This window comes from Zootoca vivipara, chromosome Z1, assembly GCF_965207765.1.
Source record: "Zootoca vivipara chromosome Z1, rZooViv2.hap1.1, whole genome shotgun sequence".
NCBI classification, from domain to species: domain Eukaryota; kingdom Metazoa; phylum Chordata; class Lepidosauria; order Squamata; family Lacertidae; genus Zootoca; species Zootoca vivipara.
Window position 1 is genome coordinate 72,083,351 of NC_142583.1, and position 20,594 is coordinate 72,103,944.

The 20,594-nt window shown below is 48.8% G+C and overlaps 2 protein-coding genes across 14 annotated transcripts in view; one reads left to right on the forward strand and one right to left on the reverse strand.

The window, feature by feature from the left end:
- Window positions 1-17,870, reverse strand: part of LOC118081859 (lithostathine-1-alpha-like) — a 33,118-nt gene extending 15,248 nt beyond the window's left edge. For 2 of the 5 annotated variants that reach the window (XM_035108404.3, XM_060278320.2), the window contains exons 1-6: window positions 13,997-14,352; window positions 13,002-13,091; window positions 11,808-11,927; window positions 10,665-10,763; window positions 7,898-7,984; window positions 1,704-1,855 (exon numbers count right to left, since the gene is read on the reverse strand). In XM_035108404.3, the coding sequence (XP_034964295.3) occupies window positions 1,704-1,855; window positions 7,898-7,984; window positions 10,665-10,763; window positions 11,808-11,927; window positions 13,002-13,091; window positions 13,997-14,009 (561 nt within the window). In that variant the 5' untranslated portion in view covers window positions 14,010-14,352. Of the gene's footprint in view, window positions 1-1,703; window positions 1,856-7,897; window positions 7,985-10,664; window positions 10,764-11,807; window positions 11,928-13,001; window positions 13,092-13,996; window positions 14,353-17,731 lie in introns of those variants that run through there. The other 3 variants (XM_088660692.1, XM_088660693.1, XM_060278321.2) reach the window with 3 other exon arrangements.
- Window positions 3,861-20,594, forward strand: part of LOC118075297 (uncharacterized) — a 49,464-nt gene continuing 32,730 nt past the window's right edge. For 3 of the 9 annotated variants that reach the window (XM_088660691.1, XM_088660689.1, XM_088660686.1), the window contains exons 1-2: window positions 4,147-4,199; window positions 18,604-18,662. Coding sequence is in view for 4 of the 9 variants with exons in the window: in XM_088660683.1 (XP_088516809.1) it covers window positions 4,145-4,199 (55 nt within the window). In the remaining 5 variants the exon portion in view is untranslated. Of the gene's footprint in view, window positions 4,200-17,849; window positions 18,012-18,603; window positions 18,663-20,594 lie in introns of those variants that run through there. The other 6 variants (XM_088660683.1, XM_088660690.1, XM_088660684.1 and 3 more) reach the window with 5 other exon arrangements.

The window sequence follows — 20,594 nt, forward strand, 5'->3', positions numbered from 1 at the left end:
GTCTTTACTGGGCATGTAGGGCTATAAACAAAATTGTCATGTTTAGGAATGTTAGAGAATTCTGCTGGAAACAGGGGCAGAAATTGCTGCTGTTTACTTATTTGTCCCATGTATAGCTTGAAAATTTATTAGGTAGTTATTTCCCCCCAAAAAATCCCACTGTTCACCATCTAGGTCTCAAAGCAGCTTACAACAATAAAAACATACAAAGTACAAAATTATAAGCATAAATCCCAGGAATGTAAAATCTCAAAAATGTAACAAAAAAACCTTACAAAAGATCTGAAAAATATCCATGATTCAATCCAAATATGATAAGTAATTGCTGCTGCTGTTTATTTCAATCTGGAAACAAAATATATTTGATTACATTTCCCCCAACAGATTTACATTTCATTTGCACTGAAATAAATGGTGTGAATTATGAATTATGGTGCTGGAGAAGACTCTTGAGAGTCCCATGGACTGCAAGAAGATCAAACCTCTCCATTCTGAAGGAAATCAGCCCTGAGTGCTCACTGGAAGGACAGATCGTGAAGCTGAGGCTCCAATACTTTGGCCACCTCATGAGAAGAGAAGAATCCTTGGAAAAGAGCCTGATGTTGGGAAAGATTGAGGGCACCAGGAGAAGGGGACGACAGAGGACGAGATGGTTGGACAGTGTTCTCGAAGCTACCAACATGAGTCTGACTAAACTGTGGGAGGCAGTGGAAGACAGGAGTGCCTGGCGTGCTCTGGTCCATGGGATCACGAAGAGTCGGACACGACTAAATGACTAAACAACAACAAATGGAGTGGAATAATGTAATGAGGACATAACTTACGTAATTATGTAATAGTGTAAATTACTCAAGCCCATCAATAAGTGCTGCAATGTTTTGTTGTCAGACTTTGCGTGGATTGGTAGCAATGCTTCTGAATGCCAGTTGCTGGAGAATGCAGGAGGGGAAGAGTGCTTTTGTGCTTGGTTCCCACTCGCGGGTTTCCCACAGGCATCTCTTTGGCCAGTATGACAGCAGGATACTGGACTAGATGGGCCATTGGCCTGATCCAGCAGGCTCCTCTTATGTTCTTATGGGTTGTAGACATGCCAGTCTGCATATGTATGTTCCAATCCATTCATGAGTCCTAGAGTGTAAAATAGGCACCACCAAAAGTGGAGAGAACTGAAATTGTCTGGCATCCCTGGCTGCAGATGACCTTTGTAGGCACCGAAAAGGAATAAAACTCATATGTACAGTGGAGCTGATCAATGGGACACAGTAGTGGGCAGCCTGAGGAAGCTCCATCAGACCTTGATTCCTGCCCATAAACCCTAGAGTGAGAGGCCAGGGTGAGGCCAGCAGGCTCAGGGGACCTTCCTTGTTGGGAGATATGTTGGGGTCACCTGTGAGTTTGTTTGGGTCCTGGGTGAGAGCCAGGGTGGGTGGGTATACTCCCGAGAGAGTCATTAGACTAAGAGGTGTTCAGTGGAGATAAAGGGTTACCAAAATTCCAGTTCTGATATCAGTGTATTTTTATTAGTGTTGTATGATCAATGGTTTGATTTTATACTTTTGTAATATTTGTGTTTTTAATCTGCTCTACCCTATTTAGAGATATTTTATATATTAAGCAGTACAGAAATGGTTTAAAGGGAAAATAAAAAAATGAAACCATTAGCCTGTGGAAGATTATTCCTAATTTGTATGTGTTCAGCTCACCTGCTCTTCCTTGGTTGAAATGGAAGCCAGATTGGTATTAACCTCCTGACATCTATTCACAGCAGCTGCCCATGATACTTTGTCATTGGAAAACAAATAGATGTTCCATCTAAAGACCTTCCATCCTGAATTAAGCTTCTGCCGAACATCATCTTTGATCCAAGCCAGAAATACATGAACCACAGAAAAAGAGCAAAACAAAAGGAGATTTAGTGTGTAGTAGGTCTGTGCAGATTTTTCTGGTGCTTTACTTCTAAAAATAAACACATTATAAACTCAAAATGAATTACATGCATCTATTTCATTACACTTTCTCATAAAGTAGCAGCTTATAAGTACATGAGAAGAGCTCTGCAGGATCAGGACAAAATGGGCCCATGTAGGCACTGTGGTCTAAATCACTGAGCCTCTTGGGCTTGCCGATTAGAAGGTCGGCTGTTCAAATCCCCGCGACGGGGTGAGCTCCCATTCCTCGGTCCCAGTTCCTGCCAACCTAGCAGTTCGAAAGCACGCCAAAAAGTGCAAGTAGATAAATAGGTACAGCTCTGACAGGAAGGTAAACGGTGTTTCTATGCACTGCTCTGGTTTCGGTGTTCCGTTGCACCAGAGGCGGCTTAGTCATGCTGGCCACATGACCTGGAAAAACTGTCTGCGGACAAACACTGGCTCCCCCGGCCTGTAAAGTGAGATGAGCACCGCAAACCCAGAGTCGTTTGCGACTGGACTTAACTGTCGTGGGCCCTTTCCTTTTTTTAGTCCAGCAACCTGCTTTCACAGCAGCCAACCACATACCTCCATGGGAAGCCCACAAGCAGGACCTGAGCACAACAGGGCTCTCCTCACTTGTGATTCTTAGCAACTGGGCCTCAGAGGCATCCCTGCCTCTAAGAACGTGACCCTGGTTTCACTACGGAATGACATGGTGAACTGGGCAGCTGCCATTATGACTCCCAAGCCTCCTCTTCAGTGTTGTGGAGCTGACTGGCTCCTTGGTATTCTGGTGAGCTTTGTGCTATGAAGTGAGCCAGATGAAGACTAGACCACAGGTGGCTCAAGACTACTTCGTCTTCTTCATTTGTACCCCACGCATCTGACTGGGTTGCCCCAGCCACTCTGGGCGGCTTCTAGCATATATAAAAACATAGTAAAAGAGTAAACCTTAAAAGCTTCCCTATACAGGGTTGCCTTCAGATGTTTCCTAAATGTTATATAGTTATTCATCTCCTTAACATCTGGTGGGAGGCCGTTCCACAGGGCAGGCGCCACTGCCAAGAAGGCTCGCTGCCTAGTTCCCTGTAGCTTCACTTCTCACAGTGAGGGAACTGCCAGAAGGCCCTTGGTGCTGGACCTCAGTGTCTGGGCTGAATGATGTGGGTGGAGACGCTCCTTCAGGTATACGTGGCCGAGGCCATTTAGGGCCATTTAGACTTGCACTGAAGTCATCTACACACTGCTTGGAGAACGTAACCATGCCTACCACGGGGCAGTGCAAACCGCAAAGAAGGCACATTGGGTGGCTTGCACTGCATTCTTTGGTAGATGACTAGTGAAGTTATTTTAGATGGTTCAGAAGTAATTGGCTCCCACTGTGGGGGAAGGACCTTTGGAGAATCTGAGGAACCACTGTGACCAAGTGACTATAGACATTGAGGATAATGTCACAGCTTCAGCGTGACCTTGACTCTGCAGTTGCTGTAGTTGCAGGTGAAGTACCCAATGCCAGAGTCTGTGATGTGGACAAGGTGCTAGTGCAGGGGTCAGCAAACATTTTCAGCAGGGGGCCAATCCACTGTCCCTCAGACCTTGTGGGGGGGGGCTGTTGGTATGCAAGAGTTAATTGTACAAAGGATGTTACGCTCTGACACTGAGCATGTTGGGAGTATATGGGCATGTGCGAGACTGTATAAAAGGAGGAGTTTCTTTCTACATGTGCTCGCTCTTAGCTCTTAGCTCTCAGCTCTATGGTTTTTTTGCTTTTGTCTCTTATCTATGTTTTGAATTACTCATGCCTGTGTGCTGAGTCGGTTTCATTTTTGCCCAGAGATGAAAGGATGTCTGCTAAGTCTCCAGGGCCAATGTAAATAAAAACCTCATAGTTTAAAGAGCCTTTCCAGCAGTCCTGATTTACGACTCTGATGATCCACTGTTGCTTCTCAGCCGCGGCACAACTCTGCTACAGGGGACCAAAAGGCTGGAAGCGTACGAGGCAGCCTTCGTCCAAGTCTCCTTTATAATTACAACAACATAAACTAATTAAAGTTTATGAACAGGTTATGGTGAGTGCGTGAGAAGCGGCAAGTGAAGAGATCCAGAGTCCAGAGTGATTTATGGACAGGACTGGAATGCTGTTGGAGGAAGCTGCAGTCAGCAGCTACAAGCAGCTTGAGTCCTGCAATGTGCTGAGTTTCCAAAGGCACTGTGCAGTTTGAACTCGCTGGAAGATGCCTCACGGAGCCACCTCAGCAGCTGGGAAGCTGGGAAGCAGTCTACAGGCGTGTGAGTACTGTCTAAACCCCAGGGAGGATGGCAGAGCCCCAGGAGAGTTTCTCAGTCCCATTTGCGCGACTGAATGGGAAAATTACATTGAGGGATGACCTCTGCAAGAGAGCAGGACAAAGGGAGCACAACCTAGCTCCCTCTTCTTGATCTTTCTGTGGCTTTTGATACTACTGCCCATGGGATCCTTCTGGGCCAGCTCCATGGAATGGGAATGGGGGGGGGCGCACTGTGCTGCAGTGGTCCAGAGAGTGTCAGGAGTATGGGCAGGAGTCAGGCTCTGAGGCCTGTAGTGCTTTGCAGGACTGGGGCATGCCTCAACTTGTGCTGGAGAAGCAAGGCATGGCCACACAGGTGAAGTCCTCAGCTTGTGCTGGAGAAGCAAGGAGTAATCACCCAGGTGAGGCCACTTGAGATCTCACTGCACCTGGTGGCAGGAGCTGGGAGGGATAAAAGCCCAGCATTTCCCTTCAGCTCTTTGCCACAGCAACGCTATCCCTGCCTGGTTGCATCTGGCCTCCTGTTCCTTGGACCCTTGCCTTGTTGCTGCCGTGCTTCTTGGACCCCTGCCTCGCCTTCGCCTTGCTCCTGCCCCGTGGACCTTCGCCTTGCTTCTTGTTCCTGGATCCTTCGCCTTGCTCCTTGGACCCTTGCTTCGCCTTCGCCTTGCTCTTGCCCCGTGGACCTTCGCCTTGCTTCTTGTTCCTGGACCCTCGCTTTGCCTTCGCCTTGCTTCGTGCCCCGTGGACCTTCGCCTCTGCCTTCGACCCTGCTTCTTCACCACCATCTTGCCTCTGGTCCTGACGCCCGCCGACCAGACCGTGACAGAGAGTAGCATTGAACAAGGGCTTTTTTGCCCTCCTGGTGGTTATTTTTATTTATTTATATTATTTATTCAATTTATATACCACCCTTTATCAAAAGATCTCAGGGCAGCGTACAACATTAAAAACACATTACAGAACATCTATATATATAAAAATGTAAAAATCATGAAAATCCAGGTTCCACTTTTCTCCGTAACCGCTTGACCGATCGTCCTGAAATTTTGACACAACGATCCAGGCCATTCCCCGCACGTTGTTGGGGGCAAAAATCCCTCAAATCACACACCTGCACAGGTACAGACCTGGTTTTCCACCAACTCAAACAGCGCCCTCAAGTGGAATTCCTCCCACAGCACACCCGCTCCCTTCCTGTGAAATCTAAGCCACACCCACAAAACAAATGACATCATCATCAACCAAGCAACTGAAACACACCAAGGCGGCCATTATCTAGGCCTTTGTTTTAGGCCCCTGACAGGCCCAGGGGGGGGCGACCCACAGCAACGCACTTGGGGGCACGGCAAGGGGTTTTTACTTTACCATTTAGCACCACTACCCCCCCCAAAAAACCCACCAAAGAACCAACATTGCCAAGTGGAGGTCGGGGCCTGCCTGGGGGGGGGGGTTGCCACAGGGCGCAGCACGGCCTTTGATTTATGTAGGCCCCTACACTGCAAGGGGGTTTTACTTTACAATTTAGCACCACTACCCCCAAAAAATCCACAAGACAAAAATAAATATGTCTTATTTTATGGGTATGTCTTATTTTAGGAGAAACAACTGATTGTAAGCCTCTGTGTCTTATATATATATATGTCATATATATATATATAACAACCATTCACTTTCTCTCCCCAGTTTAAGTCCTCAGATATTTGCAGTGCACACACCCCACCCCAATTCCCTACCTTCCCCATGCTACTTCCTGGGTTTTTTTTATGGAACTGAACAACTCGGGTGCTTCAGAACGCGCCTTCTGTTGCCAAGCCCTTACAGGGCCCGGGCCAGGTAGATAATGTGGCCCTGTTTTTAACCCTTTTGCTACTTTTTTCATTTTAATGATTGTGAATATGCTGACCAAGGCCCCCTTTAGATTCGGAGGCCCGCGCCAAGTGGCCCATATGACCCCCCTCCTTCTGTCAGGGCCTGTCTGTTGCTACGGGGCTATGGGGCTTCGCTATTTGACCCCCCCTCCCTGGGTTGGGATTCTTTAAGTAGTTCTCTGGGTCCCAGGGCACATCATCACCCCCGATCCTTAATCTAAATACATAGAAATGTTCACGATGTGTGCGCAGGGGCCAATGTATGGAAATACAGGGGGGAGGGGACAACAGAGGGCTCAGACAAAAGTAAATACTGGGAAATGGAACCCAGAAACTGACAGCTCCTTCTCCAAGGATAGGGGCCAATGTAGGAAGATACCAGGGGTAGGGGCCAACACTCCCCAGGAACAACAGAGGGTTCAGACAAAAGTGCATGCTGGGAAATAGAACCCAAAACCTAACAGTTCCTTTTCGAAGGGTGGGGGCCAAGGTATGGAAATACAGGGGGGAGGGGCCAACACTCCCCAGGGACAACAGAGGGAAGGGTATCCTACGGAAACACGGGAATGAGCCAGGGTGGAGGGGCAGGATACGTCATGGATTGTGACAGGGTGGGGTGGGGATCACAGGAAAGAACCACAGCAACGCGTGGCCGGGTCAGCTAGTCGGTGATAAAAACATAATTTAAAGCATAGTGACAGACAGCCTAATAATAAAACAATCATAATAACAACAGTCCTCTAACCCACACTTTCATGAGCCACAGATTATTTAACAGCCATAGGCCTGGGTTGTTGTCTGGCACCTAAAGGAATGTTGTTGCCTGGCACCTAAAGGCATGTAATGATGGCACCAGGTGAGCCACTCTGGGGAGCCACCACAGAAAAGGCATGTTTTCTTGTTGCCACCCTTCACACACCTCTGGGATGGGAGGACATAAAGGCCTCAGAAGACAAGCTCAGGGTCCGGGTCAGTTTGCATGGGGCGAGGCAATCCTATTGATGTCCTGAGCCATGTAAGGCTTTATAAGTCAACACCAACACTTTGAATTGGGCTCGGAAACTACTCACTAGCCAATGCAGTTGTGCCAGGATTGGTGTTACATGCTCAAACCGTCTTGTTCTAGTGAACGGCCACTGCATTTTGCACCAGCTGAAGTTTCTAAACAGTCTTCAGAGGCAGTCCCAAGTATAACACATTGCAGCAATCCAACCTAGGGGCTCCAGGGAGTAGTCAGGCTATCTCTGTCCAGATAGGGATGCAGCTGGGCTACCAGCCGAAGCTGACAGAAAGCACTCCATGCCACCGAGAACACTATTGAGAGTCACAGGGCACTATTTTAACCCCAATATTATTCAATGTTTATATGAAGCTGCTGGGAGTGGCCATTTGGAGTTTTGGGGAAAGGTGCCATCAGAACACTGATGAAACTCAGCTCTATTTCTCAATAACATGTGAATCAGCAGAAGCTACACAAGCCTTTGACTGGTGCCTGGACACAGAGATGAAATGGATGAGAGGAAATAAGCCAAGCATGAATCCTGGGAATACAACAGAACTGTGTGGGAGTAGTTCACTTGGCCACGAAATCGGTACAACTGCCTGTCCTGGGTGGAGTTGCAATCCTTCTAAAGGAGCAGGTATGCAACTGGAGGTGCTTCTGGATTGAGCTTTGTCTCTAGAGGAACAGCCTTCATAGCTGAAAGTGCCTTTTACCAGCTGTGCTTGGCCTACCCCAAGCAGTCCACTCTCATACATTCAAGAGCCATGTAGAAAAGTGACCTTTTCCACTCTGATTCTTCAGCACGATGGTCTCAGCATTACTTACCAATTTCAAGTTGCAGTTCATCGTTTAGCAGAGTCAAATTGACAAAATAGTCCGATAAGTTCACAACCATTGCAAATTTCCCATAATCTAAAAGATTTACAAGAATCCAGGTCAAGATCTTAAATCACAATCTACATCTATTTCAAATCATCCCCCTACATTCTGCCATGCAGGGGAGCATCAGGCACATTTGCATATGCTGAGAAAAATCAGGGCAGGGGCCTTGCACCTCCTTCCCAAAGCCTGGGAAGCTTCAGCCCACCTAGTCCAGCATCCTGTTTTCACAGTGGCCAACAGTGGGAAACTTGCAAGCAGCATCCGAGCAGAAGAGAACTCCCCCCTCCTGTGGCTTCCAGCAACTGGGATTCAGAAGCATTGCTGCCTCCGACTGTGGAGGCAGAGCAGTGTTAGAAATCAGCCAGGCGCTGGGCACATTTTACACCATTTGCAACCAAGTGAAGATGCCCAGACGCCAGGACGGCACCTGACTTCTCAACCATCTGGAGGTGCATGCCTGGGGAAGAAGATGTGATGCTCTGACAGGGTGCTTTGGGAAGGAGGCGGGAGAGCTCTCGCACCCTGCCAGAGCATTGCGCCTTCTTCTTTAAGCACTTGCCAGCTTTGTAACTCGATGGTGCTGGTGGTATTATTATTTATTATTTATACCCCGCCCATCTGGCCGGGTTTTCCCCGCCACTCTGGGCGGCTTCCAACAAATACCAAAATACATTGAAATATCACAGATTAAAAACTTCCCTAAACAGGGCTGCCTTTAGGTGTTTTCTAAATGTCAGGTAGTTGTTATTCCCTTTGATATCTGATGGGAGGGCGTTCCACAGGGCGGGCGCCACTACCGAAAAGGCCCTCTGCCTGGTTCCCTGTAGCTTTGCTTGTCGCAGTGAGGAAACCGCCAGAAGGCCCTCGGCGCTGGATCTCAGTGTCTGGGCTGAATGATGGGAGTGCAGACGCTCCTTCAGGTATACAGGACCGAGGCCGTTTAGGGCTTTAAAGGTCAGCACCAACACTTTGAATTGTGCTCGGAAACGTACTGGGAGCCAATGTAGGTCTCTTAGGACCGGTGTTATGTGGTCTTGGCGGCCACTCCCAGTCACCAGTCTAGCTGCTGCATTCTGGATTAAATGCAGTTTCCGGGTCACCTTCAAAGGTAGCCCCACGTAGAGCGCATTGCAGTAGTCCAAGCGAGAGATAACTAGAGCATGCACCGCTCTGGCGAGACAGTCTGCAGGCAGGTAAGGTCTCAGCCTGCGTACCAGATGGAGCTGATAGACAGCTGCCCTGGACACAGAATTGACCTGCGCCTCCAAACAGTACTTCTGTCTTGTCATGATTCAACCTCAATCTGTTAGCCACCACCCCCACTTGCCTTGCCCCACTGTGGCCCCTCCCCTCCCCTCCCGGGCCGTGGCCCCGCCCCTTACCCCCCTAATTTTGATCCTGGGTATGCCCCTGGCTCTTATATTCTCATTATAAGCGGTGGGCTGATCTGCACTGTCTGAGGAAGAGGGGTGCGGGGGGAGCGCAGCGCCCCTGGCTGCACGATCCCCGTGGGTTGCCATCGCAGCTGCCCCCCCCGCCCGCGTTGGGCACCACACTCCCGCAAGCAGCATGCCCCGACCCCAGGATGCGCGCCAGCCCCGCCCCCGCTTGCTCTCCGCCCCCTGGTGCCAGAGCATGAAGCTCCACCACTGATTGGAAGAGCTGATTGGAAGAGCCTGAGGATGTCTGGTTGGTTTAGAATGACAACTGTGGGTTGCAATTGCTATGGGAAGTGTGCTATAATTATTTGGTTGGTTATTTGTAATCACGTGTCTAGGTTGTAAGTGTGCAAGAGTAGATGCTTGTGAAGATCATTTCACAGTCTCCCTCAGAATTTTTAGGAGGCCGACCCGATGGACTCCCTCATTCAGTAAAGTCCTTTCTTTTCACTTGGAGCCTCCAACCCTTTCTTTTGGGTTTCTGTGAGGGACACATCCAGCCTAGGAACCTTTAAAAAAATATCTCTAACACTGTCACATTTCACTGTCAATCCACCCACCCCCTTTCCCCTGCAGCTTTTCTTCCAGCTGAGCAATTGGAATATACTTATACAGTGGTACCTCGGGTTACAAACGCTTCAGGTTACAAACGCTTCAGGTTGCAGACTCTGCTAACCCAGAAATAGTACCTCGGGTTAAGAACTTTGCTTCAGGGTGAGAACAGAAATCGTGCTCCGGTGGCGCGGTGGCAGCAGGAGGCCCCATTAGCTAAAGTGGTGCTTCAGGTTAAGAACAGTTTCAGGTTAAGAACGGACCTCTAGAACGAATTAAGTTCTTAAAATAAATAAATAAATAAACAAACAAACAAACTTTATTAGAATTAGAATTAAAATTTGCAAACACACCAAACAATAATAACATAAAAATAACATACAAAATCATATATAAATAATAATATAACATACAAAATAATAACGTACAAATTCATATAATAATAATAATAATAATAATACCGGTAATAATAATAATAAAGAAAACACAAACAAGCAAAAAACAAAAACCATACATTCAGACATACATTCAGAACAAATTAAGTTCTTAACCAGAGGTACCACTGTATTGTTGTGAACCACTGTGCTATATTTTTATGATACGGTGGTGTATAAACATTTTTGGAAAAATTACTGGGCGAAAAGACCCTAAGCAATGTTGGGGAGACACACACAGAGAAAGAAGCTTTCTGAAAACTATGACCAAAACACATTGCTTACCATTCAGACTGTTCCACTTTGGGTAGTAGGTATTAGCAAAATCGCGAATCCTCTGCTCTGCTTCTAACTTTTGCGTATGCTTTTTATAATTGAGAACATCTAAAAAGAAAGGGGGAATGGAAGAGTGGGCATTCCAATGCACTAGTTTTATGCCAGCTGGAAGTGTGGCTCTACCCTGTGTATACCTTGGCCCTGTATACCTGAAGGGGTTTGCGTGCGGAGCAGGTGGAAGGAGGAGGAGAGGTCAGGTCGGGGCGGCAAAGGGGGCCAAGCTGTGGTGGAATTGTACCATGCTAGACTGGTGGGCAGTGGCTGAGGAAGAGCACCAGCCAGAGGGAAGGAAGGAGGGGGGGGGGTAAGGGAGGGAGAGGTTGCTCCTTCTCCCTTCTGCCTGTTGCTGTTCATGCTGGGCCAGGCTCCTCGTCAGTCACACCAATGGCAATGCAATTTGGGGCTGGCTGAGCTCAAATATGGGGGAAAAGGCTTCCCGTTTGAAGTTCGAACAGGACAGGGGACTCTTTCGTCTAAAACAGGGGCAATCCCGTTTTTCTAGGGACAGGTGGTATCACTGCTGATTGCAACATGAATGTACATCTGCCTAGTTCAGGGGTAGGCAACCTAAGGCCCATGGGCCAAAAGCGGCCCGCGGGGGTCGTTTAGCCGGCCCACGAGCCACCTCTGAACTGAGCCACCCGCTCGGCGAGTCCCCGTGCGCTGCGCTAAACCGGAGCAGTGCAGCGCACGGGGACTCGCTTCCGCAGTGGCGGAAATCGCGTCTGTGCAGACACCTGAAATAGCAGATACAGACGCCAGAAATCGCGGGTCCATGGAGGGATCTCTGCTGGAGTGAACCGGCCCAGGCAATGTAAACCTCGCCAACCTCTGGCCTAGTTAGTCGCTAAACGTCTCTGAGCTGTTCAAGGGCAACTCTGCAATGCCATTGAAATCAGTGTGTGTGTGTGAGAGAGAGAGGGGGGGGGAATTGGACTCTCATCTCGTTCACTGAAATCAAAGGGAAGAAAAGGGGCTCCTTCTAGATGCCATTCTTTTTTCTCTCTTTCTTTTTTCAAGGGTTCTTTACACTGAAGTTAAACCAGTGATTGGGGGGGGGGGGGTTCCCTTTGCTAGAAGAGTTAAACTTACACACTGTGACCAATGCAACTGTGCCGAGGAAGAGGACTGTGGCACAGCATGCGGCGGCAGCTTTACCCACAGGGGAGTTGACCCACGTTACTCCCCGTTTCCAAAGATCGCCGGTCTTACCTTAGAGGACAAGAGGACAGAAAATCCCACTATTACCACCCCACAGGGAAGCGATGGGCACAGTCAATGCAATGGGGTTGGACTAACAGGGGTGGCCAACTGCGAAGAGACTGTGATCTACTCACAGAGTTAAAAACTGGCAGCGATCTACCCCCTTTTGGGGTGTTCAGGTCAAAGTTGTTAAGTTTTTTTTAGGGAGGAATGCCCCATTTTTTAGGGGTTCAGGTCAAAGTTGTTGAGATTTTCTGAGGCAGGAAAGCCCTGTTTTGGGGCTAAAATGTTGAGCATTTTTTAGGGGAGCCAAAGTTGTTGAGCTTCTTTGGGGGGAGCCAGTGATCTACCAGTGATCTACCACAGACATCCAGTGATCTACTGGTAGATCACAATCTACCTGTTGGACGTGCCTGGACTAGAAGATCCTTGGGGTCCCTTCCAACTCTATGACTCTGTGATTCTGTTCTAGTTAAAGGTAGGTAGCCGTGTTGGTCTGCTGTAGTTGAAACAAAATAAAAGAAAATCCTTCCAGTAGCACCTTAGAGACCAAAGAAGTTTGTCATTGGTATGAGCTTTTGTGTGCATGCATGACAAACTTAGTTGGTCTCTAAGGTGCTACTGGAAGGATTTTTTTTTATTCTGTGATTCTGTGTGACCTTTTTCCAAGGACCTCAAGGCAGTGAACCTCATTCCTTTTCTTCCTGTTAATGATTACAACAAGATGTAGGCAAGGCAGTTTTTAAAGCAGAAGCTCAATAGCCATCTGTCATGGATGCTTTAGCTGAGATTCCAGCATTGCAGGGAGTTGGACTAGATGACCCTTGGGGTTCCTTCCAACTCTATGATTTTATGAAAAATGTTAAATGTCAAGGAAATGTTTGTGTAGATACGCTACCTCATATTCCCATACTGTAATATGAATTTGGTTAATTTTCTCTCTTAATCAATTTTTTTTTGGGGGGGGGGCACTCACTCACCTATAAATACACTTTCTCCCATCTATGCCTCCCTACCCCCGCAATTATTTTTCTTATGGTGCCCCATTGGAATTTCCTTCCATGTGCTATGGAGCATACAGACCCTTGGCTTCTGGTTTTGCTGGCGCATTCTTGGCAGCAGTTTCAGGCTTTTTACGTTGTGGGCGGTTCCTTCCCCCTTTCCCCTTTTTGTCTGAAAAAGAGCAATGAAAGCCCAATGTATACATGCTTATCAATATGGAGCCGCAATCAGCAATACCTAAACAATACCATGAAAGTAACATATGTAACAAAATACCTTTTAAACCCGGGTCAGCCTGCTCATTGGCCCTGAGGAGGACATCGCCTAAGGTGGCAGCCTATGAACAGCTGAAAGTGGTCGCAGACCTGGGCCCCTGAGGAACATGCTGCTCGCTGCTGCCCAGGAAGAGCAGGGTTATCACTGCCTGATCCTCTCCAGCCCCGCTTTCCCTCCCCCACCACCTTCAGCATCATAGGGTTTCCCCAGGCCACCTCCAGTTGCCTCTGATTCTGCCCCTGATTCTGGACTGCTCTCTGCCACAGCATCTTCCTGCTCACTAAACCTTGTTGCTTCTCCAGCTTTCAATACCTCCTCCTCCCAGTCTGCTCCCTCTTCTCCCTCTGACCACTCATCGTCATCCCATCACCAACCTCCTGGGCACTGAGCCTTGTTCCCTTGGGAGTTCACTAGTTGGTACCTCCTGCCTCCTCTCTGCACCCAGCCAGTCCATGACATCCCCCCTCCCTGAGGAGTTCTACCAGGGTGACACTGGAACTCCAGTGTCACCCCCTGGACTGGCTGTAACAGGAAGGGAGGCAGGTAGGTGGGGCTGGTTGAAGGCAGCCCAATGTTGGTGGGGAAGTGCCCTGTTTGCCTTAAAGAATCTGCTTCCTCTGGGGGCCCAAATGGGAGCAGAGAAGCTCCAGCTTAGCATTCTACTAGCATATCCCTCCCTTGAGAGGCAATGGGGCAGAAGGAAGCCACCGCCACCTCTCCTCAGGGAGAAGCTGCCGCCAGAGACAAAGTGACCCACATGCCTGTGAGAAGGAAGAGGGGAAAGAGCAGCAACAACTTACCCGCCCTTGCCATTTTAGGTTGTCATTTTGATCGCTGTCTCTGATTGTGGATTGTTGTTCTCTATTCTTTCCCTACAATCGCATAATGTGGGCAGGGTGTGGAGTGGAGAAAGAATATCTTAGGACAAATGTAGCATTTGAAAACCGGTCGCATGAGTTCTCCATAAGTCATGAAGTTGGCATTAAGAAAAAACGCGAATATGTTTATTCGGCTTTACGCCCATCATAAAACACAACAAAACAAAACAAATCAAATAAGAAAAAAGACTTTCCACATCCCATAATCAGTGGCGGACCTGGGGGCTTTGGCACCTGGAGGGGGGGCGTGGCATGTCGCCCGCGTGAGCGTCCCAATGGGGGTGGGGTAGAGGTAGAGCGAAAGCAACAGGCAAAGGTGGGGGGGAGCGGGAGGGCAGCTTGGCTTTTCGCCAAGATAAAGTCAAGCCGCCCTCCGGCTCCCCACCCCACACCTGCCTTTGCCCTTTGCTTTGGCAATACGCATCCTGAACACTCATGGAATGTTAATCAAAGTGCCCCCTCCCCCTCAGTCCCCCGCCCTTCCCGCTTCCAATAAATCAGAGCAAACAGTGGAGGAGGAGGAGAGGTTGCTTTTATCCCTCGGCAACAATCAAATCCATGTGTCTGGGAGTTGGGAGCAAGTGAGCCCAGTGCGGGACGAAGCGCCTCTTCACCTCTCCCCTCCCCCCACCAGCCAGTTACTCCAACCCAGAGCAAAACTTTACTTAACAAAATCAGGAGAATAACTAAGGCAGCGTTTCTCAACCGCTGTTCCGCGGCACAGTACTGTGCCGCGGGACGCTGGTTGGTGTGCCGGGAGACGCTGGCGACGAGAAGGGCGATTTTCTGCCCTGTCACGTGACTGGCGGCCGCCATTAGGGGCGCTGACCCGCCGGAAAGGAAGCCGGCCGGGTCACGACGGGGGCGGGGCGAGCGCAGCTCTCAACAGCCACCACCGCGGCTGTTTGTCTCGCTCTCGCTCCTCTTGCTGGCGGCGCCCGGGAGTTTTTTGGTCGGCGCGGGAGTGAGCGGCCTCTTTGGCAAGGAGTCCTGCAGAAGGTGAGGTGCTCTTCTTGCTAGCCCAGGGGTCGGCAACCTGCGGCTCCGGAGCCGCATGTGGGAGCCTCAAAAGGGAGCCTCACCAAGAAGCCCCAGCCCACACAGACAGGGACCGATCGGAGGTCGGTCCGTCGTTTGTTCCCTTCCCCTGCAGAAACTCCGCCGCTGGGGCTGCACGCATGGGGAGAAGGCGGTGAGTGGCTCCGCCAAGGACATAATGCAGAACAGACCCGCAAAGGAACCCCTCAACAGTCTTTTGCCATTAAACTCCAACTTTTACACCATGCACTTTTTGCACCTGTGTGTGTAATGATTACGTCTCCCCTCCAAACTAAACTAAATATAGGGCGGCACAGAGTTGGTGTGCCGCGGGATTTTTTTTCATAGAACAAGTGTGCCGTGGCCCAAAAAAGGTTGAGAAACACTGAACTAAGGCATAGCTGCCAAGTTTTCCCTTTTCTCGCGAGGAAGCCTATTCAGCATAAGGGAATTTCCCTTAAAAAAAAGGGAGAACTTCGCAGTTATGAACTAAGGACCCCCCTCACACTCCTCTCTCCCTACATTCATAAGGCTACTACTGCGGACAGATGTTGCAAGAGGAACCAAGCATTCGCTCTGCGGTGAAGCCGGATCCAAGCCCTGGTTCTTTCGAAGAGCAAAAGGGAAGAAATGGTTGTAAAACAGAGGTTGGGTGAGGGGGTGAGGAAGAGCTCCAAAAGCAGAGCCCATGAAAGCGGCCAGAGAGAAATGGAAGGACAGCATCTGCCCGCCCTTTCCGCACCCCCTAAGAAAAGAGGAAGGGGGGCGCCTCTAGGAGGGTGTGTGCTCGGTTAAAAGGGAGCGTTGACCCCCTTGGAGGTGGCACGGAGAACTGCCCACCAAGAGAGTAATGAAGTTTGGATCGGGCGGAAAGGAGAGAGGGAGGAGGAGGAGGAGGCGAGGGGACATCCCAAGCTGTGCAAAAACCTTGCAGGAGCGCATCCAGGGAAGCAAAGCCTAGGTGCAGGGATATGCCCAGACAAAGATCAATCAGTTGGCAGCGCACATGGAGGACCGCTTGAGCACTGCGCCGTGCAGCCCCTGTCCAGCCCCAGCAGCAGCACCAGCAGCCCAGGTGTTGGGGTTCTACGCATGGTCCCCGCCGGGCTGCTCAGGAACAGTTCCACCAGACAAGGTGGGAGGAGAGCGCCTGCAGCCAGCGCTACATGGTGAGTGGTGAAGGCGGATCTGGATCGAGCCCTTAGCACAAGCTGCCCATCCCCTCCGTCTGCCCACAGTCTACAGCCTACTAGAGCTCTCTCTCCAAGCCGGCGCTCGCTCTGGCTTTGCAGAGGGCATGGAGCCGCAATGGCAGCGCCTGCGCATGAGCATTCCAGTGGGGGTGCGTCCACCTGCGGCGATGTCACCCCCTTCAGGAATGGAACCCGGGGCGAACCACCCCCCCACACCCACCCTATGCCACTGCCCACAATCCAGTGCTTTGCTTGCTAATGGATGCACATCATCTTCCCCACTGCTGCCCATCTGTTCATCCTCATTCTTCACAGTGCTGTGGGGTCCTGGGGTAGTGGAGACCCCCAACATACCCCCTCAAAGATCTGAGGCTTTGGGGGGGGAGGGATATTGCATCCTGAAGCCACAGTAGGGGAGGGTACTCAAATCCTGCTTGCGGGTTCCTCACAGGAATCTGGTCAAACACTATGAGAATGGGATACTGGAGGAGATGACCATTGGCTGGATCCAGCAGGGTTCTCCTCACTTCCTTAGGGAAGGGCTCCCTCAAGATGTCGCAATGAGAGCCTCTTCCAGTCAGTGTAAACAGTCCTGAACAAGACCAACCAGCTTTCTATACTGATGTGCTCCAGTACCACACAGCTCTTCAACTTCCTGCTACCAGTCTCTGCTAAACGTCATTATGAATCTGTGGACCTAATTCACACATCACTAATTCCTTTTTTATTAATTCCAGGCTGAGAGCCGAAAAGGGGCATCCTAGTTCAAAACCTGTGCAATGACCCCTCTGCTTTCTCATTTGTGCCTCTGCCCCCAGGCCACTATCTTTTGCGCAGTCTCCAAGATATGCTTTTATGTCTCCCCTCCCCTTTGTGCATACTCCAAGCAGCAATCTTTTAACTGCTGTAAATTAGCTAGGGAAGTGCCTAAATAACTTCCAGGATCCTCCTCCCTCAATTCTATGGGCTGCATTCAACTGAATCCTCAAGAATGGCGTGAAGATGGGGAAGGAGGAGGAGGAAATGAGCAAACTCGTAATAAAATAAGATAAAGGAGAGCTGGATGGTGAGCAGCACTCTGAGGTGACCCCTGACCACTAGTCCTGCTAGCTAGGGATGATGGGAGTTGTAGTCTAACAACAGCTGGAGGCCCAAGTTTGAGAGACCCTGATGTAGACGATGATGAAGTACAAAGAAGAAGGTAAGAAATACAATATAATCTAATGCCTGGTTGCATTCAGAACCATTTAGGGAAATTTAATGAAGACAAATCAAAATAATTCTTCATTCAAAGATGCAGCAAAAAGATGTTACCGTAAAACTTAACATGGGTGCCAGTTCTTTATAAATCGGTGTCACAGATCTTATCTAAGCATATCTCAACCCTAGCTCTCTTGCCTCTTTCCACCGGGTGTTGCTCACTCACCTGGCTGTCTCCTGGGGCACCTCTTCACTTCCCTGATGCACACCTGCTTAGTCTTTCTTCCTCTTTTCCCATGGGGCATGAGGGGCCAAGCAGAATGGCTCCATTGTTGAATTGGCAGAGCCAAGTGGCCAATCAGGGACTGGAAGAAAGGGAATCAGGAAAGTTCTGGAATGTTCTGCATCACAGAGGAAGATGGTTGAGGCTGTTGACAGAAGGATCCCAGGTGGAGAGAATACAAGTGCCACAGGGTGCCATAACATCCAACAAGGAGCAATGTAAGGTAGGGAAATGTTATTACTACATAGTCAGATTCTAAATTGTATTCTCAAGCCTTTTAAAACTGTTTTATACTGTACATTAGTGTTCATACAGGTACGTGTTTTAAACAAATAAATGTCACATTTATGTTTTGTGTCAAGAGATGGAATTTGAACACTAGGTCTTCAATATAATTTTTTATCATGTGTATATTTCTTTTTTTAATAGCAGAAAGAACAGTGAACCCCAAAGAAATGGAACTGCTCTAAATAAATGAGAAGGAATTGGCATTATAATAATGTTTTCAGAGTATTATTAATTTGGGACCTTAACTACGAGCAAATGTAGCATCGTGCTATTGCGGACTTCATGCCACTTTAACAGATGCATGCTGTGTTATCATGAGTTGTTTATAGAAATGATTTGGGCGAGGGGTTGTAAACAGTAAGGTCAGAGGAAAATGAAAAGTGCCCACAAATTTCTTAACAGTGTGATTTACAGGTTACAATAATATTAATTTGGGTGTGGGTGTCCCCATGCCAGCACTGCCTATGCAATAACCCATTGTGACTCCCCTTTTAATTTAAATATTGACTTAGCAATCTACTTTATAGTCCCACATATAGAGAAGAAAATGAGACACCAATTCAAATGACCCCTAAAAATCCACCAGGTAAGTTCCTTCCATTACTATTTCCTCTTCATAGGAAAACAAATGATCTGAGCCACAGGCTTCACTGAAGCTCAGATGGGTACATCTGAAAGGGTGCTGTGCAGGCCTGCCAATGAAGCAACCCAGTGCTCCCTGTGGGGATCTGAGATTGCTGCCCCCCTGCCCCCTGCCCCCCCCCAGTCCCATGCAGGTGAACTGCAGAGACACCGGCACGAGAATCATAGAATCATAGACTCATAGAATTGCAGAGTCCTCTAGTCTAGTACAATGCCCTGCAATGCAGGAATGTCAGCTGATGCATTCATGGGAAAGGGTCGCCCCCATGGAGCTGTCCTGCTATGAGGGCTGCTACTTCCACAAGCTCATCAGCATACTGGAAGGTAAATGGTGTTTCCATGCACTCTGGCTTCTGTTGCACCGGAAGCGATTTAGTTATGCTGGCCACATGACCTGGAAAGCTACCGCCACCTCTCCTCAGGGAGAAGCTGCCGCCAGAGACAAAATGACCCACATGCCTGTGAGAAGGAAGAGGGGAAAGAGCAGCAACAACTTACCCGCCCTTGCCATTTTAGGTTGTCATTTTGATCGCTGTCTCTGATTGTGGATTGTTGTTCTCTATTCTTTCCCTACAATCGCATAATGTGGGCAGGGTGTGGAGTGGAGAAAGAATATCTTAGGACAAATGTAGCATTTGAAAACCGGTCACATGAGTTCTCCATAAGTCATGAAGTTGGCATTAAGAAAAAACGTGAATATGTTTATTCGGCTTTACGCCCATCATAAAACACAACAAAACAAAACAAATCAAATAAGAAAAAAGACTTTCCACATCCCATAATCAGTGGCGGACCTGGGGGCTTTGGCACCTGGAGGGGGGCGTGGCATGTCGCCCGCGTGAGTGTCCCAATGGGGGTGGTGTAGGGTGGGGTAGAGGTAGAGCCAAAGCAACAGGCAAAGGTGGGGTGGGGAGTGGGAGGGCGGCTTGGCTTTTCGCCAAGATAAAGTCAAGCCGCCCTCCGGCTCCCCACCCCACACCTGCCTTTGCCCTTTGCTTTGGCAATACGCATCCTGAACACTCATGGAATGTTAATCAAAGTGCCCCCTCCCCCTCAGTCCCCTGCCCTTCCCACTTCCAATAAATCAGCAAACAGCGGAGGAGGAGGAGAGGCTGCCCACATTTGTCTGTGGGCAAACGCCAGCTCCCTCAGCCTGAAAAGCAATATGAGCGCTGCACCCCACAGTCGCCTTTGACTGGACTTAACCCTCTCCAGTGGTCATTTACATTTATCTTTACCTTTTATATGTAGGGATACCAACAGGATTTCCCTGTTTATCACAACTTTGACTTTGTTCGTTGACTGAAAACACTGAAAGTCTGGAGCAGGTTTCTTTCGCAATGAAATTGTGTTAAATGATGCCTGTTGCTGCTATCGTTGGATAAAAAAAGAGAAAAGTTTACAAATAGTGCCAGCAGTTTCTCCACCCAACATAGATGATAAACATAACTAATGATGCAAAGCAGCTCTAGGCCTTGTACTAGCATTAATCTCTACAACTATGTGTTCCCAGAGGGCTTTTGCTACTGGGCTGGTGCTGCTGTCCCAAGTTCTGCTTCTTGTTTCATGCCAGGGTGTGGCAAACCCTTGAGAAATGGTTTCTTAATAGTATGATTCCCCTGATTTGGATTGTTTCAAACCTTTTGGACCCTAGTTACAGGTAGGTAGCCGTGTTGGTCTGAGTCGAAGCAAAATAAAAAAATTCCTTCAGTAGCACCTTAAAGACCAACTAAGTTTATATTTTGGTATGAGCTTTCGTGTGCATGCACACTTCTTCAGATCTGAAGAAGTGTGTATCTGAAGAAGTGTGCATGCACACGAAAGCTCATACCAAAATATAAACTTAGTTAGTTGGTCTTTAAGGTACTTTTGGACC